The 24,242-nt window shown below is 57.2% G+C and overlaps 1 protein-coding gene across 1 annotated transcript; it reads right to left on the reverse strand.

Moving 5' to 3' along the window:
- Positions 1 to 43: 43 nt before the first annotated feature.
- On the reverse strand, positions 44 to 16,396 carry C5H1orf167 (chromosome 5 C1orf167 homolog). The gene is given in 15 exon segments (XM_046661781.1): positions 44 to 631; positions 946 to 1,445; positions 1,448 to 1,611; positions 1,855 to 2,020; positions 4,652 to 5,162; positions 5,508 to 5,925; positions 6,892 to 7,036; positions 7,975 to 8,183; positions 8,943 to 9,070; positions 9,175 to 9,361; positions 12,347 to 12,483; positions 13,134 to 13,341; positions 13,739 to 13,782; positions 13,994 to 15,249; positions 16,327 to 16,396. Coding segments are annotated over 15 exon segments (4,320 nt in total). The 3' UTR covers positions 44 to 454.
- Between the last annotated feature and the right edge of the window lie 7,846 nt (positions 16,397 to 24,242).

Below are 24,242 nucleotides of genomic sequence, written 5' to 3' on the forward strand. Positions count from 1 at the left end.
CCAGCTGCTCCCTCCCCTCTCTGTACCCTGTCCCAGAAGCTGTCCTGGCCTTGCTCCCCAGGAGTCAGCCCTCAAGCCCCGCTGCCCAGGGGCGGTGACTGGCAGATGCACATAGCTGATCCCTGTCCTCGTCCCTGCCTGCTGGTCTTCGCTGGCTCAGCAGAAGGAGGGTGGGGCTGGACGTCCAGAGAGCAGCCTGATGGCAGAGGAGGCGGGCGCAGTTGTGGGCACGTCCTCTTCCCTTCCTTCCCTGGTCGGGCGGGCTGGGGCCAAGGGGCAGCTTTAGGAGAGACTGAGCAAGAGAAGCAGCCAGGACTACAGAGGGCATTTTATTGTCCTTTGGAGCTCCTGGGATGGGCGCTGGCCTGACAGCCTCGCTCCCCGGGGGGTGGGGCATGGTGCCTTCGCTGGGAAGGCTGGGCTCGGTTTCTGTTTTTCTTTCCATGGGAACAAGTCACAGCTGCAGCTGGGCCCCCTGCTCCGCCCCAAGTCCAGCACACTCAGGGGCTTGGGCAGCTTCCAGCCTGCTCCCAGGGCTCCTGATGGCTGGCTTGCTCAGGGGTCTCGGGCTGCCAGTGGCTCCTCTCATCAGGCCCCTGGCTGCCAGGTCCTGTTGCCACTTCTCAAAGGCCTGGAATCAGGGAGGGGGGAGCAAAGGCAATCTGGCTGCCGGCTGAGTCTGTGTTCTAAGTGCTGGGCTAACACCGTGCCCAGCTCCCTCTGTCCCAGGGGAATAGGAGGCCCCTCCCTCCGCCCCAGGCCAAATGCAGGGCTTGGAATAGACCTGACTCGTGATCTAGGAAGCTTTGCTTGGAGCACATAAATGAGGGGGCGCTCAGACCCACACCCTGAGCCAGCATGGGTGTCAGATGTGCCACAGGCCAAGCCTTGTTCCCAGACTGAGTGATGGGTAGGACTGGCTGAGCACATGGCCACCAATTAAACCAAGGGCTCTAGAGTCCAAGCTGTCTTCTCTACCTGAGCTGATCCCTCCCTGCAAATGGAGAGGCCCTGGGGTGGTGAGCAGGGAGGGCCCACAGCCCGGAAATGTCCAGGTGGCCTACTGGAGGGTGGCGGCTGCCCCCCAGTACCTGGGAAAGGACCCAGCCGTCGCCTTGCTGCTGTAATCGCTGAGCCACCCGCAGCCGCAGGACCCACCTCCGCCACGTTCGCCAGGCCCATCTCAGGTGCCACTGCAGGAGCTACAGGGACAGTTGAGAGAAGGCCCCGAGCTGGGCCTGCTGCTGCCTCTGGCACCCGCGCTCCCCGGCAGCCCCAGCCGCTCTGCTGCCTCTCCCCCTGCAGCTCTGCGGCACCAGGATGAAAGGGATGTAACAAGGCAGGTGTCATCTGAGGTGCCTTAAAAATGCAGATTCCTGAGCCTGTCCCCCAAGGGTTCAGATGTGGTCCGTCCAAAGACCAGACTTTGAGAAACTTTGTTTCTAGGGTTTAGGGTTGAGATGGCAGATCAGTGTGAGGGTGGGGAGGGGCTGCCCCCACTCACCAGTGTCCGAGCCAGCTGTTCTGCCCCCTGAGCATCTACCCAACGCTGCCATGTCACTGCCAGGCGCCTGGCCTGCTGGGTACCCTGGAGCCGGCGAAACAGTGCCTCAAGCTGCCAGCGTTGCAGGTATTTCCTCCTGTGGGGAGAGGCCCTGGTGTGCATCTGAAGGCCAAGAGCATCACGACCCCTTCCTGACCAGGAAAAAGGGCAGAGCCATGGGCCTGCTCCTCCAGGATCCTGCAGGGATGAGGTCTGTCCAGAGAGGGCCCAACTCCAGCTGTGGCTCAGGCAAGCCCCTTGGCTCTGTCCCCACCCCAGCCACCCCACTCACGCCACACAGCTGCTCTCACCCCAGCCGCCTCTGATTGTCAGCCTCGCCTTTGCCCTTGAGGGTGCCGGTCTCAGAGCTGCAGCCCCCTCCTGGTCCTGTAGGGAGCCGATTCGGTGTCCAGCTGCTGTGTCCAGGCCAGTGCAGCCAGAGCTGGAAGGAGTGGCAGAGGGGAGGCTCTCTGTCACCTGGAACGGAGTGGAGTCAAGAGGTTAGCACATTTGTGCAGGAGGGCAAAACCCTCCCTTAGTCCACTCCTAGAAGTTGAGGGCAATGAAGAGGGGTGAACCTTAAAAGGTGTTGAGTTCAAGCATGGCGCCCCCCCCTTCCCCCACGTCTGCCCAAGCCTCCAGTGGCCCTGGGCTGCCACCCAAAGAGAAGTAACAGGGCAGGAGAAGGGGTAATGGTTTCTCAAAATGGCTGAAATATTCCAGAAGAGGAGATGGGTGTGGAAACACAGTACATTAGTCCCCTGTATCCAAGGGGGTACATTCCAAGCCCCCCGGTGGATGCCCGAAATCGCAGATAGTACCAAACCCTGTGTACGCTGTGTATACTGTGTTTTTTCCTCAACATACATACTTGAGGTGCAACAGCAAAACTAGCACAAATTTCTTTTTCTTTCTTCACATTTTCATAGAAGATTCATCCTTTCCATAGATCTTAGCAACCTCAACGTACCATTTGTTTTCTTTCTTTATTAAATTGAGAACTTTCACTTTTTCACTCAGAGGAAGCACTTTACAGCTTCTCTTTGGCATATCTGAATTGCCAGCATCCTTGCACTTTGGGGCCATTAGTAAGTGACATAAGGTCTCCTTGAACACAAGCCCTGCGATCTGATCTGATACCTGAGACGGCTAAGTGACTAATGGGCTGGGGGTGTATACAGTGGGTACTCTGGACAAAGTGATGATTCACCCGAGGGATGGGGTGGGCCTACACAAGATTTCATTATGCTGCTCAGAATGGCACACAATTTAAAACTTATGAATTGTTTCTTTCTGGAATTTTCCGTTTACTATTTTCAGATCGCAGGTAACTGAAACCGCGGAAAGTGAAACCTCAGATAAGGGGGACTACTGCAAATACATAAGATGGATTTGCCAAGGGCTTGAAGCTGATTCCCAGACCCTTGAGGGCTGGTGACCTCTCACCCTGCACTTCAGACATGTGGCCCCAAGGGCAGGTCTCCTTACTTTGGGCCCAGGCCATTTCTCTCAGCTTGCTCTGTCCACAGAGGCTGTGGTGCTGGGTTGAGCCAGGCAGCATGGGCCCTGTGGCCTGTGGCCTGCAGCTGTGGGTCTGAGGGAACACCAGAGAGGAAAACCTGAACCAGTGGTTTGGATCTCCTGGGGCCCAGGTGACCCGGCAGGCTTCCTTTCCCACCCTGCCCCTGACGGACAGTGGGGCCTCCTACTTGTGTGTGCACAAGTGGGACGGTTCATGTTGCCCCGCGTTCTCCCGCGACCCCCGAGGCTCCCAGAAGAGACAGAAAAGGTGCCCAAGAGCAGTATGGCCATCAGTACCCACCACTGCCTCTTCCCCCATCCTCCCATGTGGCTGGAGATTCAAGCAGCGGGGTGGACCAACAACAGCTACCACTTGTGGGAGCTTACCTGTGCCAGGTACAGCCTGTGAGGTGGGTATTACCCTCCTCACTTCAGCTTTACAAAGTTACGTGGCTTGCCTGAGGCCCCACCTCTTGGGAGTGGTCTGACTCCAGAGCCAGAGCCCCAGCCGCAGGGGCTAAGGGACTCTGCCACCATGAGATGGCAAAATACCTGCTCGCATCCCTAGGTGAGGGCTTCCTGTGGTAGACAGGCGGGGCTGGAATTCAGCACCCCAGCTACCATCCCCAGCATTTGCTTCCGGTTTCTACAAGCTTCAGTTTCTCCATCAGTACGTGGGATCCCTGCCTGCCTTTGCTGACAGGCATGGACTGAAAGTGTTTATAAACGTACTCTGAAAATAAAATTTTCTTGTAACACAGATCTAGGAATAAAATACCCTGAGACCCCAGGACCTGCCCTAACCTCACAATGCAAGTGTGTATTCTGCAAGCAATCAAAGTTAGTCCCTCTCAATTCCATTAAAAAAACACGTCAATCTTTTTTCTTAGAATCTTTCTAAAGTCCATTATGTACTTCCTGGCATTTTGAAATAGGGTTCTTGAGGATGCCAGTACATCTTTAGGAACACTACGTGACCTGCCAGTGACTCTGGGACCGTGTGTCCCCCAATGACATGTCTCTAGACTGCCAGGCAGTGTCACTTCCTGCGCTTGGCTTTCACTGTGGCCTCTTCCCTCCTAGGCCGTCAAGCTCTTGTCACCATTTGCTGGTGTCAGAACTAACAGTTTCTGGCCTGGAGAGGGGCTTGCAGTTATTTTTTGCTAAAGAGAGTTATGAAAGAAAGGTTTCATTTATATTTTCTGATTTTTCTGTAACAAGCATGTTTAATTTTTCCAACAAAGGGGAGAAGAATTTTACAAAAATTTGCTACTGTCCCCATGTACCTATCTGGATCCCAGACTGCACCATGACATGTAATGAGTTTAGCTGCCTGTGTCCCTAGCCGACCATGACCCCAGCACTTGTCTTTGTGGCAGACCTGTGCTGGGCTGGCACTCGGCAGGTGCTTAGGAGCTGTCTGCTGATAGACCGAAGTTGGCTGTCTTCCAGAGCCAGGAGGCTGTCCCGAGAACAGGGTAGGGGTGGTGTCCACAAGGCCGCCGGGCCCCTGGAGAGGCATCCAGCCATGGGCCGACACAGGCTGATTCTGAGGCCCCCAGGTCATTTTTGGACCTCCCACCCCACCTGCGCCCTGCTTCACCTGCTGCCACGGGGCTGTGGCGTCCATCACCACCAGGAGGCACCCTCTGCTGGCCAGGCTGGGCCAGTGCCTAAGGTCGGACCTGGGCCTGGGGTGGGCTGTGCTGGCCTCCCGGGCCCTGGACGGTGGTTCCAGCCTCACTCTGAGCAGCGCTGTCTGCCACTGGGCCCAGTGGGTCCGCAGGAGGTGCCTGGGCCCAGCCTGCTGGAACTGGGTGATGGTGGCTCTCTGGACACGGCCCTGGGCTGCTGACCGGGCCCAGGCCTCCAGGACCCTGGGGGAGAGGGAGGAACTCACACCAGAGGCCATCAGGGCCAGGACTCTCTGGCAGCCGTGTAGGGAGCCCTCCCCAGCCCTGGCCAGTGCCTTGCGGGAAGGGGACCTCCAGACAAAGCCCCCAGCCTGGGTTCCTCCTCCCCTCATCCCTCTTCTGGAGAAATCAGGGTGAAATGGGCACGGAGAGCAGCCGAATATCACACAACAGGGACAAGTATCCTATTTAGAGGAGAGAGAGAGGGCAGTCCTTCCCTCACAGGAACCCTGGTTTATTGAGCACTTGCTGTGTGTCTGGCCCAGGGCAGGCCCACCCCACAAGGCAGGCCTGTTATCTTCCTCTGAACTTTAGAAATAGAGACTTGCCCAAAGAGGGGTCCACAGCTGGAAAGTGCAGAGCTGGGCTCTGACCCCAGGATGAGCTGCAGTGACCAGGACCGCCTCTCCCTTTCACCCCCAGCCTCCTGGGCCCTGGCAGAGCCACCACATACCCTCTACTCCTGCCCAAAACAAGCTCAAAGGCCGAGCTGGATGCACAGGGTGGGGCCACCCTCAGGCCGCAGGCACCCACCTGGCGCTCAGCTTCCGGGCAGCGTGGGCTCGGCTGAGCCTGTGTAGGCGGGACTCACGCACCCACAGCGTCCAGCACAGGGCCACCCAGGCCTGGGCCCGAGCTCCCTCCTCTGCCTGCTGGCGGGCCTCGTGGCGCTGGCCCAGGGCCACTCTCCATGATGTGAAGGCCTGATGGGCCTGGGCCTTCCTCAGCTGCCTGTCTGCCCGGCCCCCCTGAGCACAGCGTCTCCAGTGGGCAATGGAGGCCCGGGTCACGCGCTGCTCCTGTGCCCAGGCTGCGGCCACTGGGGACTCCTGCCATGTGACAAAGGCAGCCCACAGTGCCCGTCTCCTCAGGCCATCCTGGAAGGCTCGACACTTGGCCCGGAGCACACCTGTGTCTCTCACAACTCCACACCAGGCCTGGAAATGGCTGCAAGACAGGAGCAGAGGAGGGGCCCCAGTGGCTCTCAGAGTCAAGAGTCACATTTGTTCAAAATTACACCTTCGAATCCCCCACACAGTGTCACAGGTTATACACGGTTTGGCATACACAACCCTGTGCCTTAAAAATGTATGGAGCAATGGGTAACAGGTGAAAGCGCTGGCTGTCACCTGGGAGCCTCGACACACGCACTCCGGCTCACTGGAGGTTGTGGGTTCAAGTCCCAGCTCTACCAGAGGGACAGCCATGCCCTGTCTCCCCTCACAAGCCCACTCCAGGGCAGGAGGTCAGTGGGGAGGACACAGACCCCAACTCCCTGAGGGGCCAAGAATGTCTGATTGTCTATGCCGTTCAGATGCGAAAGCACAGAAGTCAGCCACTCTGCGGTCAAGGGTTCGCTGTCCCTGTGGGGACACTGTGAACGTTTGCAAATTTGTAAGTGAACTGTGGGAGAAAGCATCATCGGTCCCTCTGCCTTTAATACACGTTAATGGACTGTACACGTTTAACTAGAACATCTCTATTTAAATTGAGGTTTCCCTCTCTTCCTGCAGCCCCTGTACAGAATTCCCGTGTGCTAGGACTCCTCAAACACCACGCAGTATTGGAACCCACGTTACGGTGGCTGTTTGAGGGGTTGACTTCCCTCATCTTAATACTATCCTCTGAAACCAAACGACTGACCTGGCCTGGAGCTGGAGCCTCGGCTTGTCAGGGCATCAGGTGTGGCGAGGGGCTTAGCATCCCCCACTCCCCAAAGCAAGCAGATAATGGAAGATTGGTGGTCATGGCTCTATGGCTCCAGGCTTCATGCCCCCATCTCCGAGGTCCCAGGCCTCCAGCCTGGACTGTTCCAGAGCCACAGAGGCCACCCAGCTGCCCATGCCCTGGGCTCTCTCCTTGTTTCTCTGAGGTGGGGATGACCCTCGCCCTCCCACCCCCAGGCCCACCCACCTCTGCAGTAGGAGCTGCTCTGGCTCAGCCACCATGTGTCTCCGACGAGCTGTTGCCTGCTGCCAGCCTTGGAACACGGCCCTCCGCAGGCCCTGGAGGTGGACCTGCACCCACCTCTGGTACTTCTGATGCAGGAACTGCTGCCCTGTGGTCAGAGAGATGCTGAAGTGCCACTGGGTGCTCAGCTGGCCTTGCCCCTGGGCCCCAGGGTGACCGTGGGCCCCCGCTCAGCCAGCCCTTTGCCCTGTACCCACGTGGGAACAGAGGAGGGCACCCTAACTGGCTGGGTTAAAATGCTTCAGTTACAGGTGTCCTATTGCTGACCAGGCCAACCCAACTCATAGACGTTTTTTTGTTTTTTAAAATTTTATGACGTTTAGGACCCAGGAGAATTCATGTAAAAATCTAGATTTCCAGCTTTTCTTTAAAAATAGAAGGTCTGGCAACACTGGGCCAGCATTCCTGGGTAACTAGGCAGCTGGGCTGGAGAAGCAGCTGTCCCAGTGACAGGACATGAACTTTCCAGAACAACCAAGTCCCTACCCGCCAGCCCATTGATAGGATGTATCTGTGTAGGGGGAAGCCTCTAAAATGGCCCCCAATGATCCCGCCTCCTGTGCTGGGCTCCGAGGGTGCCATGACCCAGCGCTCAGACACCTGACTCCCGAAGGCCAGGCGAGGATGACAAGGATGAAGATGAAGAAGAAGATGAGGGTGGTAACCCCTCCTAGGAGCTGGCTTCTGAGCCAAGCACGTTGCATGGATTGCCTCACAGGATCCCCACAGTCTCCCTGGGAGGTGGTGCTACTGTTATCCCCAGGTTACAGATGAGTAAGCTGAGACTCAGACAGGTTAAGTAGCTTGTTTAAAGTCCACACAACCAGGGAATGGAAGAGCAGGGGCGTGAACCCAAGACTACAGTGTCCACGACCCCAGGTTCTGCTCTGCCACCCCGGTCCTGGGTGCACCCTGAAGGAGGTGCCATTGCTGGACTCTGCGCTAGGGGACACAGAATCCTGGGTGTCCCTGATGGGCCCTGGCCCTTCCCCCACCCTCAGTGCCCCATCCCAGGCCCCGACTCACTCTGCCAGTGGGAGCGCCAGTGGCACAGGGCCTCTCGCACCCGTCTCCGGCCCCGCTCCCGGGCCCACTGCTCCGCCTCCTGCCACTGCGCCAGCCGCCGCCGCCACAGGCCCAGTGTGGCCCTGCAGCTCCGAGCCCAGGCCCAGCGGACAGCCAGCTCTCTCTGGGCCCCTTGGGCTGCTGCCCAGCGGCTCCAGCCAAGGAGGATGCTGGGAAGGGGAGCATCCACCCTGAGGATGGTCACTGCCCCCCGGGGCCGGCCCAGACCTCCCTCCCTCCCCTCAGAAGCAGGAGCTTGGAGTGACTCTTCTCCGTTTGCATCATGCGAGGAGTGGGTTGCTGGGGGCTGGAAGGCTTAAACGCTACTCTGAGCGTCACAATAACCAGCGGTGGGAATAAGATGGGACCCCAGACCCCTAGTGCCAAGTCCTGTGCTCAGCCACTAGGGAGAAACGTTGCTATGAACTGAGTGCTATGTGCCAGCACTGTGCTGGGGGTGCACGTGCCCTTTCCTCACTAATTCCTATCGGAGTGAGTACTAATATTACACCCATACAAACGGAGAGACAGAGGCACAGAGAGGTTAAGCAACTTGCCCAAGATCACAGAGCCAGTGAGGGGCAAAGCTGTGATTAGAACCTAGGCTGACCGACTCTCAGGCATTGTGCCACGAATGAATAAATGAATGAACCACAGCTGTGAAATCTCTGGGAGAAATTATTACCCGGTTGAGTGCACACCCCCCCCCCCGCCACCTCCCAGCAGGGCAGGTGGGAGGGCAGGAGGAGTTGAGAGGATCTGAGTCTGGAGGCAAAGACCTGGGTGGGAGGGGGAGCCCTCTGGGAAGCAGACCCCAAGGGGATGCTGCTGTGAAGGTCAAGGATCGATGGGAAAGGGGCTTCGGGGAAGCAGTAAATCCACAGAGTGGTGGGCAGCACGGCTCAGCAGCCCTGGGGAGGGGCCCCTACCGCCTCTGAAGGGTGCTCTGGTGCCACCTCACTGCGCCTCGGGGCTGCTGGCACCGCCCCTGCTGCCGCCCGGCTGCCCACGGCAAGCTCCCCCCGAGGCTCTCCAGGAGGGCGGGGGCCCTGGACGCCTGGGGAAGGAGGTGTGGAGTCCTGGGTCCTCTGCCCCGTCCCCAACCTCTCCCCCCCCCCTGCCCCCTACCTGCCCCTCCCCTCCCCCTCCCCCTCCCCTCACCTCCTCCAGCGAGCTGCCCGGTGTGCTGCAGCCCAGCGAGGCCTCCCATCCCGGGATGCCGCCCAGCGGTTCTGGGGCAGAGGGGGTCCTGGTGCTGCCTGATGGGGTGCCTGGACCCCACGCCCTCAAGCGCCACCTCCTCAGGATGCGCTGCAGCATCCGCCGCCTCATGCCCTGGAGGAAGGAGCTACAGGAAGGGGCAAGTGAGTCCCTGGGCCCCAGCCTCACACCTGCTGGGGGTGCTGCCAAACAAAGTGGGCCCCTGCAAAAGAGCGGAGCTGGAAGGTGCCACCAAGTGCCAAACACCAGGCTGGAGCTCTGCACCATGGCCTCCCGAACCGGCCGCACGCTGGGATGGCTGGGGGTCTGAGAAACACTGATGCCCATCAGGGTCCCGCCCCCAGAGGGGTGAGTTCATGGTCTGGGTGCAGCTTGGGCTTCCGGACCTTTCCTAAGCTTCCAGGATAACTCTCCTGAGCAGGTTAGGCCCGTACCACCGCTCTCCCTGCATCACCTGGCTGACCCCCTGCCTCACCCCCTGCATCACCTTTCTGACCCCCACCTCACCCCCTGCATCACCTTTCTGACCCCCACCTCGGCCCCTGCATCACCTTTCTGACCCCCCACTCGCCCCCTGCATCACCTGGCTGACCCCCGCCTCACTCCCCGGGTGGGTGGGGGCCGTGTAGCTGATGAAGGCTGGAGCCAGTCCCCAGGCCCAAGGACTCCAGACTCAACAGCCCACATGTATAGTGACCACATCAGGACTTCTGCCTAGGCTCAGTTATAGATAGGGAAACTGAGGCCTGGTGGAAGGTCATTTCCCCAAACTCCAAACAGCAGCAGACCAGGGATCCAAACACTCAGGCCACAGGGCAGCCCCAGATACACTGCAGGGAGATATCAGCTGTGCCCTGATTCCCAAAGGCCAGAGGATGGATGGGGGCGGGGGGAGGGCTACATTGCAAAGGATCATGGTGTTCCTGGAGTTCCAGGGGTGCATTAAAAGAGACTGAGGGTCCAAGTAGACCAAGTGAGTATGGAGATGATGGATGCTAGGAATGTGGCTTTCAAGGACAGGATTCTTAACCCTGCAACTGCTGGCTTATGTTGGTCCTGACACCCATCGGGGAAGCTGGCCCCTTGTGAGCCTCACCACTCCCCCTACAACCTACAACCATCAGCCTGGGCTCTGAATCCCAGCAATGACCATCTAGTGTAAAAGCAGCATCAGGAAGGTCTCACCAGAGGGCCTTCCTGCTCCTGAGTCACGGTGTGACTTAGAGGAAGCTGCTCGCCCCCTCCGAGCCTCAGCTTCTCTGGCTGAATAATGAGGCAGACGGGGCAGGAGGTAAGGGCTCTGCTCCGTGGCTGCCGCTCCTGCTCTTTCACAGTGTTTATTCCCGCCTTCCACATGCTCGGAACGCAATGGAGTCGACCCGGCTCCCGCCTCCTCCCTCAGACTCCCTGGGCTGAGAGTGAAGAGACCGATGCAGCCCAGAGAGAAACTGACATCCAGGCCGAGGGAGGACACACGGTCCCCACCTGTCCACCCGCAGGAGCAAAGGTGCGCTGAGCGACCCCTGTTCTCTTCCAGACAGTTCCTTCCACTCCTGATCACATCAGTGACTGCGGGAGGGACATCTGCTTTTGTTTCATTCTCCTCAATACTATTTGGACTTTTTAAAACAAACATGTATTAAGATAAATATTATTTAAATAATTATTTTAAACACATCTGTTTAATTTCAGAATAAGAACCAAAATGATATGTCACCGTAGTGGTAAATGGAGGGAACGAAGAAGAAAATAGCCAACATTAACCCCACGGCTCCAGAGAAAAACACTCTTCACATTTTAGCATTTGGGGGGGGGGGCGAGATTTATTTATTTCTATTTTTAATAGTGGCAAAATATGCATAATATTAAATCCACCACCATAACCATTTTTAAGTGAACAGCTCGGTGGTGTTAAATAACGCTCACTGTTGTGCGACATTTTCACATTTTTCTGTCTGGTCTTTCTTCTATGCTCTGTTTTATGTTCATAGGAAAAATATCTTGGATGCTATTTTTTATCCTCCTTTTTTTTTTCATTTAACATTGTCATAGCCATTTTTCTTTGTCATTGAAAACTCTATGCAGGGGCCGGCCCCATGGCCAAGTGGTTAAGTTCACGTGCTCCACTTCAGTGGCCCAGGGTTTCATCGGTTCGGATCCTGGACGCGGACATGGCACCGCTCATCAGGCCACACTGAGGCGGCGTCCCACATGCCACAACTGGAAGGACCCACAACTAGAATATACAACTATGTACCGGGGGAGGCTTTGGGGAGAAAAAGGAAAAATAAAATCTTAAACAATAAATAAAAAGAAGAAAAAAAAAGATTGGCAACAGATGTTAGCTCAGGTGCCAATCTTTTATTTATTTATTTATTTATTTATTTATTTTTATTTATTTATTTTGAGGAAGATTAGCCCTGAGCTAACATCTGCTGCCAATCCTCCTCTTTTTGTTGAGGAAGATTGGCCCTGAGCTAACATCCGCGCCCATCTTCCTCTACTTTATACGTGGAACGCCTACCACAGTATGGCGTGCCAAGCGGTGCCTTGTCTGCACCCAGGATCTGAACCAGCAAACCCTGGGCCGCCGAGAAGCGGAACGTGCGCACTTAACTGCTGTGCGACTGGGCCGGCCCCGCCAATCTTTTAAAAACAACATAAAATAAAACTCTGTGCAAACACCCATAAAACTACTTCCTTTTAGGTTGACTGACAGACAGTACTGCCACCTGTTTCCAATGTTTTCAGATCCAGCATGCATTGCTGCTCTGATTAGAAACACCGCCAATAAAGATACTGAAACAAAAATGAAGAAAAAAAGTAGGGGGAGTTTTTACAGTCTTGATCATCCCCGTATTGAACGGCTGCGAAATGTTCCTCTCGTGGTTAAACCGTGATTGCTCACTCACTGCTGGGCGTCAGGATGTCCCAAAGGTTTTATGAGTATAAATGAGGCCGTGATGGACAGACAGCCTTCTGCACAGACCTGTGTCCACATCTGCTGGTTTTACCCTCATTCTCTTGTGGGGGAGGGGAAGTGGGGGACAAGGAGGGAAGGCCACCAGCACCGCCCGGGCCACACTGACCAACCCAGAGTGTCCCAGGCTACCTGCCTCCCCCGGCGCGGTCCAGCACTGGCTTCCTTCCCACGGGGCCTTGGCCCTGGCCTTCCCCAGAGGATGGGGGTCCTGGCCCAGCTTGGACGTGGGGCTGCCCTTGTTTCTGCTGCCAAGTCAGGTTTCTCCACTGGGTCAAGAGAGAAGGGGAACAGGGATGTTGGCTGCAGCTTCGACTGGGCCCCGGAGAGGGGGCACCAGGAAGGGCTAGAGACAGGAGTCAAAACATCTCTGTCAGGCTCCAAAGCCTTAACCATTAGACTACCCTGCCTCTTTGGGAATGAATTCATGGATGGAGAGATGGAGCCCAAGAGAAAGGGCTTTCCTTCAAGACAAATTTCGAGCTGGGCCCTCCCACAGCACCCCTTTCCCAAGGAGAAAAGGACACAGAAGTGCCCTTCCAGGGCTGGCTGACAAACCACTAGTGCAAATTAGCAGTCACTTATACAATAGAGGGCTTGCTATGTGCTAGGCAGGTTCTGAGGCCCTTATATTTATTAATTTAACCTCACAATTTATCTCATTTTAGAGCTGAAGCGACTAAGGCACAGAGAGGTTAAGTAACTTGCCCAAGGTCACACAGCAGAAAAAATGTGAAAAAAAGAGAGTAGCAGAGACAGGATCTAAACTCAAGGAGAGCTGGTTCAGGTGTCTGGGCTGACAACCACCCCCTCCACTGCCAGTCACCCAGGAGGTACAACCCAGGCCCCAGTAGAGCCTCCTCCCCAGACACAGTAGTGTTTCATCACCTCCCCATGGCCCAACCTGGAGGCCCCTGACCTTTTGGAAGCTCCGGGCCAGCAGGGCCTGCGTGTGTCGCCCCCACGCCACCTCCAGCTGGGCCTCCCGGAGCCACAGTGCCCACCGCAGCGCCCGTAGGCCCCTGCGCAACAGCTTCCGGCGGCCCAGCGCCAGCGCCGCCACCACTGCCTGCCGCGTCTGCACCACGTGCTGCCAGGCTCGGAAACACCTGGACAGCAGCCGCCAGCTGGGGACAGATAAGGGTTGCTCAGGGGGTGGACCCAGCCCCTGAGCCCCAGGGAGCAGCTGGGGGTGGGGTCCACCCACGTCGCCTTCCAGTGATGATGAGAGTGATGCTCGGGGCTGCAGCACAAGGACTAGCTGCAGACTTTGCAAGAGCATCCCGCACAAGAGAGCCCCTGAGGCAGGGCAGCCTTATGAGTTTAAGATTCCCAGCAGCCGCCGCCCCCACTCCTGTCCTGGGGCAGCCTGGGAGGCCCCTCATTCTGCAGCAGGGACAGCGTGAAGATGTTCCCTCCCCCTGACATCCTCCGGGGATCTGCCATCAGGGCCTCGTCTTTCTCAGGCCCTGGTCTCGGCTTCCCCTTGCGAATGGGCCCCCACACCACAGCCCCTGGCCTCACCGAGCTGTCTCAGACGCCAGGCTCACAGTGCTTCCGGCTTTGTTCTTGGAAATCAAAGGACATGACGCAGCTCTCAGGCCAAGAAGCAAGCAGGACAGGACACCCTCTGCGGAGCCTGCCTGCCAAGGCCGCCCTTTCCGGGGAGGGGGGTGTGACAGGGTAGTGACAACCAGCTTGGAGTGAGAATTCCTGGGAGGAGGCAGCAGGCCTCCAGGAGCCCCCCAACTCCCACTCCCAGACTCCTCCGGCCTCTACCTGCAGGCCGCTCCTCGCCGGGGCCGCGCCTGGTGGACAGGGAGCCATCCTCTCCTCCTTCCTGCTGACCTGCTCCTGCGGGGTCCCCTCCCCTCCTTCCCACCCAGGAAGGACGCCCCAGGCTGCATGGGAGAAGGCTGAAGAGCAGAGTCCGGGCTCTCTGCTGCCAGCCCCTCGAGGGAGCAGAGGGTCCCCCCTCTGCCCGCTGCCGAACACAGTCCCTGGGGAGCAGTTTCCGCCTCGTCTCAGGGGATGGGCAGGAAGGACTCCCTGCTCGGGATCAAGGACATCCCCAGTCAGCATCCCCACTGTGGTCTCCGGTGATGCAGGCTTACTGCCTGCCTGAGAGTCGAAGAGGCCAGCCCCGACCCCTGGGGTCTCTGGGGAATCCTCGGTTTCCCTGAGACCTGAAGGGAATTTCTTCCTCTTATCCCAGGAAGCAGGAACAGCTTGGCTGGGCTGGAGGCAAGCGGGGAGCGCCTGGCCATCACTGGTCCAGGGCTCCTGCCACACAGGGCCCAGGGGTTCCCGGGATGCCCGGCACCTGAGACCGGCTGCCTTGTGCTCCAGGTGTTGCACGGAGGCCAGCAGCTGGTGGACAGCAGCTTGGGGTGGGGCCCAAGGCTGGCTCTGGGTAGGGACAGCTAGGTCCTCCAGGGTGAGGGGCTCCCCCATGAGCCTGGAGGTCCAGCTCCCCAGGCCACACCAGGACCTGGGGCCTGGCCGTGTATGCCCACCAAGAGGGGCATAGTCAGCAGCGGGCCTGAAGTCTGGGCAGCGGGTGTCTGTGGCCAGCAGCTGGGATGGCCTCAGGCTGGAGGATGGGGGAGCCAAGGGCCCTCGGGGTAGGGAGCCTGCCTGGGGCATCATGTGGGGCCAGACGCTTTCCTGAGGCTCCGACTGGGGGCTGGTGTGACTTCCACACTCGGCCAAGGTGGCTTCCTTCATGCTCAGGTTACTCTGCTGGACGGCAAACCCGGGGGCTCTCCTTTGGGGCCTCCTGGCCAGACGCTGCAGGTTGCTCTGCTGCCAGAAGCCTGAGTTGATGAGCCGGCCAGTCGTGTCCTTCAGGGCGAGGCCCAGGCCGGGGCTGGGGCTGGCCAGGTTGGTCTGGACTCGGCAGGGCTCCTGGCAAAGCACTGCCCCTGGGGAGGGTGTGGCGGCAGGCCCTCCCCTCTTGGCCTGGCACATGGGCACCCACCGGCCATGTCCACTGCCCAGGCCGACACCCAGGCTCTTCCGGAGCCTCCGTTGCTCTAAGGAGAGGAGAGACAGTCATGCCCTGGGGGGGATTCCATGGTCAGTGCTCAGGTGGGAGAAGAGGGGTCAGCTAGGCCTCAGAACAGGGGAGGGACAGGGCCCCAGGTGGGAGGGAGCCTGGACCTCAGGGGTCTGTGTCAGCTCTGTCTTCCCGGGTGGACTGGTGGGCAGCACCTGGGGGTCTTCAGCAAGAGCGGGGACGTGGTCTGACTGGGTGCCTGGCTGCATGGAGCAGGGCCGGGCAGGGCCGGGAGGAGGGCAGAGGGAAGCGGGGAGACAGGAGGCTGGTGGGGGGGTCCCAGGTGAGAGAGGACAGGGCTGGGATGGGGGATGGCGGGGTAGGTGGAGAGAAGGAGACGGATTCAGACCCGCTGTGGAGGTGGAGGCTGAGGAAAGAGGAGCCAAGGACGACTGCCTGGTTCCCCGCTTGAACGAAGAGGTGATGGGGGCAGCAATCGGGGGTGAAAGCAAGATCCAGCATATGAAGCAGCTAAAAGTGAGCAGCTCTAGGGACGCGGTGGGGCTTAGGCCCCTCCCTCTCTGCCCTGTCTTCCTGGCCCCCCAGGCCATCCCACAGCTCAGGAGACAAGGCCTCCTGGGGGCTGGTGAGGTCCTGGCAGGTAGAGTGGGCCATAAAAGTTTGTAGATACGAACTAAAGCTCAGAGAGGTTAAGCAACTTGCCCCACAGTCACACAGCTAGAACACAGACAAACTGGCATGTGAATTGGAATCTGAATTTGTTCTTGGGCTGCTCCTGCTCTCGGCTGCATCAACTCTGGGGCCTCCTCGAAGCCCCAGGCACCTGAGCAGGGGGCCCACCACCCCTGGCACAGACAGGGCCCCCCACCGGGCCCACTCCCGCCCTCCTCTTCCTGACCTCACCTCCTCACTTCCTGACCCTCCCTCAGGCCCCAGGCTGGGAAGACTTTGTCCTGGCCCAGCTGGTCCTGCCCAGCTAATCTCTGGAATTATCAAGGCCCTGGACTGGCCTGAGGGGAAAGTGGCTCTGGGTCGCTACCTGGAGGGGCCTGTGGTCCTGCCACCTCCGACCCGGACCCGCTGAGCCTCTTGCCTGGCCTCGTGGGCGTCGCAGGCCTGGGGGCCACATTCTCCTTGTGGCTGGTGTCAGGTCTCAGCTCCATGGTGTCCAGGGCAAAGCCGGGGTGGCAGTGTCCTTGGTATACACCACAGCCAGCGGCCCGGCCTGTTTGACGGGATGGGCTCTGAGGGGCCAGGACAGGCCCCACGCCACCCCTCACCAGCACCCCTGGTTGCCCTGAGGCCCAGCTCCAGCTGTCCTGGTCAGGCCCCTGGGGTCTCCTCTGCCCGCCCCTATACCACCTCTCTCCCTTATAATTTTCTCGTGTCTTCCAGCACCTGCTTCTTCTAACGGGGACCACAGATCCCGGCCGTGCCCTGTGGAGCCTGCTTCTCCGGCAGCCCTCTCCGGTGGGGGCTGTTTCTCTCAGACCACTGGGCCCGGAGGAGGGTGGGGCCCTCTGCCTCCTGTCGCCACTTCCGACCATTCTGCCTCTCTCCTCTCTAAGACACTCCTGTTCTAAGCTCCAGGAAGTTCGTTCCTCAAAGATTTCAGCTGCTGGCTCACTGTCACTTTCTCCATCACATACCTGTCTAAGTTCTTGGCGATTTCACCATCCACACAGGCGGTCCCTCCAGCTCCTGGCCTGCGGGCTCCCTGACCTCCTCCCCTCCCACCACCTTGCCTTCACCAACCTCAGCCACCGGCTCCCACAGTCCCCCAGGCTTTGTCATCCTCCATAAGCGCCCCCCCCCCCCCACAGGACATCAGCTGCAGAGCCCACCCCCATGTTTCCAGCTCACTCCCTTTAGTGTCCCTCTACGGTCTCCCTTTGAGACCCTCACCCTCTGACCCCACCACCTTTGACCATCCCTCGCCCCTTGACGGCTCTCTCTAACCCCCCGGCATTATAATCAACCCCTTTGCACACCCTCGGCTCCCCCTCTTTGCTGCACTCGCTTGGCAAAACCACAGCATTGGTCAAAGAAAACCCTCCAGCTGCACTGATGGCCTCGCTCCCAAATCATGATGCCAATCTCAAGTGGCCCAAAGGCTGCTGGAGAATCAGGTGCCAGTCCCCGAGCCGAGCAGCCTCCACACTGTCCACGAAGTCCCCTCCGCCATCGCCAACACTTCCCCCTTCCTTACTGAATCATTCCCAGCAGCACTTCAACAGCTGGTTATTTTTTCCATCTTTACAAACAAAAAGCAAAAGCATTAAAGAAAAAGATCCCCCTCCTCTTGAGCCTCAGGCCCCAGGCCGTTTGTCCCCTTCTCACCACACCCAGATCCCACTTCCTCCCCCACCTCCACCTCTGCTGACCTCACGCAATTGGCACCCCCACCCCACCCCAGAGCTGCTTTGCTCCAGGTGACCTCCCAGATGCCACCCCAGCCGGTTCTCAGCCTGGGTTTTCGTGAGGCAGCGGCATGAGCAGCAGGACGGTGGCCTCTCGCACTCCTTGGGGCCCTTGCTTCCCCGACTCCAGGATGCCCGCCTCGGTTTCCCTCCCCACTGCCTGCTGCTCTTTCCCAGACTCCTCTGCTGGTTCGCCCCGGGCCTCAGCCCTCCCTTCCCTGCGCGGACCCCCGCAAGCTCAGCTGCAGACAGTCTAATGCAGGCTCCTGTCCCCCTCCTCCGAGGACGGCAGCTCCAGCCTTCCTGTGTCTCAGACGAAAATCCCGGAGCCGCCCTAATGCCTCTCCTCACACGGTGTGCAAGCCATCAGCTCCACCTGCCAAAGACGTCTAGAGCCTGCCCCGCTCACCACCTCGTCCCCACCTCCCCAGGTCAAGCGACCATCACCTCCGGCCTCCTAACTGAGGTCCGCGCTTCTGCCCTACTGCCACACCAATGTCTGCTCCCCAGCAGCCAGAGTGGTCCTGCGAACCCTGAAATCAGATCATGTCCTGACTCAACTCAAACGCCCCCAAAGGCTCCCCAGTCCACTCAGTCCTCAACAAAGGCTGCAAAGCCCCACCTCGGGGCCCCTGTTTATGATGCACATACAGTTACATTGGAACCACGGCTATCCGCTTATGCTGGTCTATGGCTGCTCTCTCGCTACAGTGGCAGAGCCATTATGGCCCACAAAGCCTGGCCTTTAAGAAAGCTTGCTGACCCCTGCCCTATGTTACCGACCTCACCCCTACTCCTCTGCCCCTGCTCTCCCTGCTCCAAACACACGGGCCTCCTCCCTGTTCTTCCAAAATGCTGTGTGTGTCCCCACCTCAGGGCCTTTGCACTTACTGTTCCCTCTGCCTGGCACTCTTCCCCTCTCCCCCTCACTCCTTCAAGTCCTGCCTCAAACATCACAGGGAGCCCTTCCCTGCACGCTCTCCGACACAGCACTCTCCCCACTCCCTCCTCTCTTTACCGTGCGTGACTTTTCCCCGTGACTTCCCACCATCTAACAGAAGAACGAGTGTTCGCCTTTCTCCCTCCAGTGGACTGACAGCCATTGCCTCTTTTCCCTGCTGTGTTCACAGCGCAAGGAATAGTACATGGCACATAACGGGCTTATTCACAGCATAAAATGAACCACTGAACCCTGCCAAGCACCATGGAGTACCGCGGCCCTAAAAACGAGGCCCCCTTGTTTTAGAGATGGGGAAACTGCCGCTTCAAGGGCTCACCTGCCCAGGCCACGGTCCTACAGCTGCTCAGCAGCTGTAGAGGGACCACCCCTGGGCCTGACTCCACAGAGCATGCTCCTAACCAGGGCCACCCCGCCCCCACCTCTTTCCAAAGGAGGCTGGAGACGGCTCAACCCGCAGCATCCTTTCCTACCCCCAACTCCCCACCCAGTGCCTGGGCTCATCGGCCCCTCTGTCTGCTCCTCGCCCCCCACCCCTGTCCGCCCCCTTCACCACTCCACCCTCATCCGTCCAGCTAAGACGGCAGAGCCCCCTCCGACTCCCGCGGAGGGAACTTGCGGTCGGTTTTGCTGCCCCCCTGGACCTGTCCTCCGGTGCGTCTGTCTTCCTCGGGACCTCCGTCACTCAGTCCAATCTGAACCTGGAGGGCGTCTCGGCGGGACGGCTAACGACCCTGGCGTGGGGGGGGGGGGGGGGGGGGGACGTCAGAGAGCGTGCCGCCCAGCGTCCGGCGCTGCCTCGAGGCGCACGGGGCGCCCCCACGGCCCGAGTCGTGAGCGTGGCCGCGGGTGTCCGTGCGCGGGGGCCCGGGGTGGGCGGAGGGGGGCCATCCACGGGGGTGCGCGGTGCTCCTCGAGGGCTCTGCCCAGCACCGGGCATTGGTGGCGAGGCACGTGGTCCTGGGCAAACTTCTTGCGGGCAAGACAGGCAAAACCCTGCCGGCCTTCGGGGCCCTCCGGAACGGGCTGGAATCCACCCTACTCACCCTCCCTGCTGTGTGCTTGGCCCAGCCACGCTTCCCTCTAGGCATTTTCCACCTGCCAAGCCTTTGCTCATGCTGTTCCTCGCTGAGCCCTGCCGTCCGTGCCCTTTTCTTCCTCTGTCCAGTGAGTATGCTTTCTCCTTTCTAAACACCTGCCGGGAGAGCAAAGAGCACTGGGTGGCGAGACAGAAGACCCGTGATCAAGATGGATTCTACTGCTGTGTGACCTTAGGCAAGTCCCTAACTTCTCTGAACCTCACGCTTCTCATCTGTAACAGGGAGGTGGTAACACCTCTGTTGTTGCACCGGTTTGATGTGAGAATCAGATGTTTCACAAATAAATGCCAAAGAGCCGTTTAAACTCTAAAGCAATTCTTGAAGAAGGGGCTGATTCCTTCCGAAGTGTATGCATTGGCTATCTGCTCCCAAACCGGGTGGACTGACCCTCTGTGCTTTCTGTCTTGGTTCCCTTATCTCTAGTAAGACTTTTGCCTTCAAGTCAAGTTGGTCTGATGTTAGCTTAGCCACCCCAGCTCTGTTCCTTATTCGCCTGGTTTAACTTTTTCGTCCTTTTACTTTCAGTCTCCTTGTCTCCATATAGTTTAGGTGCATCTCTTATAAACACAGTATGGCTGGAATTGTCTTTAAAAATCAGTTACAAATGTATGATTATGACATTTATATAAACCATCTTATTTTTGCGCTTGCTAATGGTCAAATTTCATGCTTCCCTTTTCTCCTTTCTTGCCTTTTTCAGAATTGATCAAGGTTTCCTCTTTCATTCTTTTTTTCCACCACCACTGGCTTGGAAATTACTCACTTCATTTCTAGTCTTTCAGTGGTTATCCAAGACACTTTAATATGTACCTTTAATTTGATAAAGTCTGAAGGTTAATGCAGTACTTACCCTCCTTCCAGACAAAAAGGGGCTTCTGTGTCCGCTCAGCTCCTCCTGATGTACGTTGTTATCGTCTCAATCACTAAACCACTTGTTTACTGTTTCCTTCCTGCGTGTCAGATCTTCCTTACGGAAAAACTTCCCTCTTCCACAAAAAGATTCTTTCGACGTCCCTGTATTGAAGGTCTGTTGGTGACCTCTGCTGTTCCTTCCCTGAGTATGTCTTCGTTTCACCCTCACTCCTGAAAGGTACTCTTCAGTGCACAGCTTGGGGGTGACCTCTGTTTTTCTCACCATCTGAAGGTATCATTCCTCTGTCTTCTGACTCCTACTGTTGCCGTTGAGACATCAGCAATAATTGGTGTAATTGTCGTTCCTTTCAGGACAATATCTTTTCTCCCAGGCTGCTTTGGGATCTTAATGTTCGTCTTTGGGGTTCTGCAGTTTTCACCCGTTCATTCCGTGCCTTTCGTGAGCACGTCCTGGATGCCGGCGCTGTTCCAGGTGCTGAAGATACAGCAGGTGTGGACCAAGTGCCATTGAGATGATTGTAAATGTGGGTTTCTTCTTAGTTATTCTGCTTGGGGGTTGTTTGGCTTCCTAATCTGAGGCTTGGTGTCTTTCCATTTTGGAAAGTTCCCTGCCTTTCTCTCTTTGAATGTTGCCTCTCTCCCACTGCCTCCTCAGGAACTCCAACTGTGTGTGTCTGACCTCTCTATCCTTCGTTTCTAACCTCTCAGATTTTCTGTCTCTTTTTTCCTGTGTACTAAGTAATTCCTTCAACTCTATCTTCAAGGCTTCCGATTTTCTCTTCTGGTGTCCCTATTCCGTGAATCAAGCCATCCACTGAGTTTCTAATTACATCCACTGTGCTTTTCATCTGTAGACGTTCTGATTGATTATTTCCTTTAAACTCCACCCGGCGTCTCAGTCTGCCTCCACGTTGTCACCTTCAGGCTCTTAAGTCAAGTCGTCCCCATGTGCCCCTGTCCAAGTCAAGTCTCCTCTTCCTGGGCCTGGTCCCCAGCTGTGACAGAAAGAGGACCTAGGAAATCGGTTTTCCTACTGTGCTCCGGGGCCCCTTCCTGAGAGTGGCCATGGCTGGGGGGGTGGGGAAGGAAGGGGGGTTGAGGGGCGTTCTCTCTCGGACTAGCTCTGTCTTATATACTGGGGAAGAGTTTTTTTGAACAAAGAGGTTGAAACAAAACAGCCTTTTCAAACCACTGGGCTAGGCGAGCTTGAAGCTCCCTTTGAGTTCAGACCTGTGATTCTGAGTTTAGGCCTCTGATATGATCACGTTTTATTACAACTCGTTGACCCTGTTGATAGCATCTGGACTGACAGGTGTGCACCCAGGCCCCCCACCACCTGGAGACCTGGACCCTCAGAGTTCTGCTGTTGCCGTGAGGAAAACCTCTGTCTTACTTCCTGAAATTTTTTTCAATCTTTTGAACACTTGTAGAAAGCACTCAATAAGTGTTTAGAGAAATAATAAGTGAACAGATGAATGGATGGTCAGACTGGTGATGGAAGGCAGGATGTGCTGCCCCAAAATGTGGCGCCTTGGCTTGCTGAGTGTCTCACACTGAAGGAGTCTGGGAAAACAGCAGAAGCCGGAAGGTCACCCTGACCTCCATCACACCCCCCCTTCTCCCCGAAACAGGTCATAAATCTCTCATGTGAAAGGTCCCCTGCCTCTGCCAGGTGGAAAGAAGACATTCTTATGACCAGAGGTGGGGAATCTATGGCTGAGAAATCTGTATGAACAAACCTTGTTGGACTCCCCCTTGTCTTCCTAGTTCCTTCTTCCCATTTACCACCCCAAGCCCAAACCCCTTTGTCCCGTCAATTCTTCACACATTTGTTGTTTCTCTAAAAGGCATAAAAGCTTCCTGCTCTGGTCACTTCTTCAGGTCTTCATTCTCTTGTGAAGGCTCTGACGTACATGTAAAAATTCAATAAGATGTGTAAGCTTTTCTCCTGTTAACCTTAGTCAGTTTAATTTTCAGACCCTAAGAGGGTTGAGGAGATATTTTCCTCCCCTGCACTGCTCCCCCTCCCTCCCTCTGAATAATTCACACGGCAGCACAGGCAATGAGATCTAATATTTACTAAACACTACGTCACACATTTTCAGACTCCACTAATCCCCGAGCCAGGCACCATTATTGTCCCCATTTGTCAGATGAGGAAACCGAGTGCAGTGGGGGTGAGATGTCCAGCCTCTCACACAGCCGGCCACAGGGTGTGGCTGGACTTAAACCACAGCCCCCTGGCTCTGGAGCTGGTTTGGAGGGAGGCTGTGAGTTGGAATTTCCAGGCCTGTTTTGGGGGCTCTCGTCCAGTTTTGACGAACAGGAGAAGACAGGAACCTCCTCTGGGACAATTTCTCTGGCTTTTTCACCTGGAGGGCTCAGCTTCATGAAAACAAAAACACACAAGATTTTCAAACTAGATGAGTGACTTGAGCTCTCACCAGCAGGGGACCAGAAGCAAGAGAAATTGGCTTCCTGTGGTTGACAGTTTCTAGAAGCTCAGGTGCTAGAGACTAAAACAGACTATTTCCAATTCCCTACAGCAACCGGTCCTTTTAAAAGAACACAGTGGTGAGAAAGTCTGGTTGGAAGCCCCAAGGCCTCCAGTGTGGCCTGTCTGAGACTGAGCTCCTGGCCTTGCCCAGGACCTGGCCTTCCTGCTGTGCCCGCTCCTGGCTAGGAGCAGCTCCGGCCTCCAGCTGCTCAGTCCCAAAACCTTGCAATCCCGGACTCTTCTGTTTCTCCTACATCCAGTCCATCAGCGAATCTTGCCACTCTGCCTTCAAAACGCATCCAGGAGCTTCCCCACTGTGACAGGCAGTCCCCTGCGTGCCGTCTTCCCACCCCACTTGGCTGCATAACAGTGGGCCTTGGGCCCGAACACTTCCTTACCAAGAGACCAAGAGCCCCCCGGCCTGTGCCAAGCCCGTCCCCTTGGTTGGGAACCTCTCTCCCTGCTTCAGGGCCCAGGTTTGCTCTTTTTTTCTGCTTAAGCACGTGTATCACACGGCATGTGGCCAACCCCACTGCTGTCTCTGTCCTTCTTGGGAGGGGACAGTGTCCTTGCACTGTGGCATGAGTGGGGGAGAGTAAATAAATTTGCCGTCAGCTGCCAGAGGAGACCCGCTGGCCACGGGGATGGACGCCCACTACTGAAGCTGTGGGCGGAAGTGTCTGGACTCCTGTCCTGGGATTGATAACTGGTGCGTGGCGTTCCGCTCGACATGACCACTGGTCACCAGCCCTAGCTCCACCTCCCAGTCCAAGCCACCAACATTGTCCTTCTGGTGTCCTTTTGAAATGTAAGCCAGGCCATGTCCAACTCAGCCCAAAGCCCCCATCTCCCTCAGTAAAAGCTGAAGTCCTCAAAATGACCTGTGACCCTGCACCATCTGGGCCCTGCTGCCTTCCCGACCTCGTCCCGCCGCGCCCCCACCCCCCACCCCCCCGCCTTGGCTCCAGCCACCCCGACCTCCTGATCTTGCCTCCAAACAGGCCGTGCAGGCACGTGCCCCCTCAGGCCTTCCAATGAGCTGTTCCCCTCATGCAAGATGGAATCTTCTGGGTACTAGGGGCTTTTTTTCCACTCTGGCATCCCCAGCATCTAGAACACCACCCACTTCCTCTAGGCTCTCGAGTGCTTGTTGAATGACTG

The sequence above is a fragment of the Equus quagga genome, chromosome 5 (assembly GCF_021613505.1).
Source record: "Equus quagga isolate Etosha38 chromosome 5, UCLA_HA_Equagga_1.0, whole genome shotgun sequence".
NCBI lineage: Eukaryota > Metazoa > Chordata > Mammalia > Perissodactyla > Equidae > Equus > Equus quagga.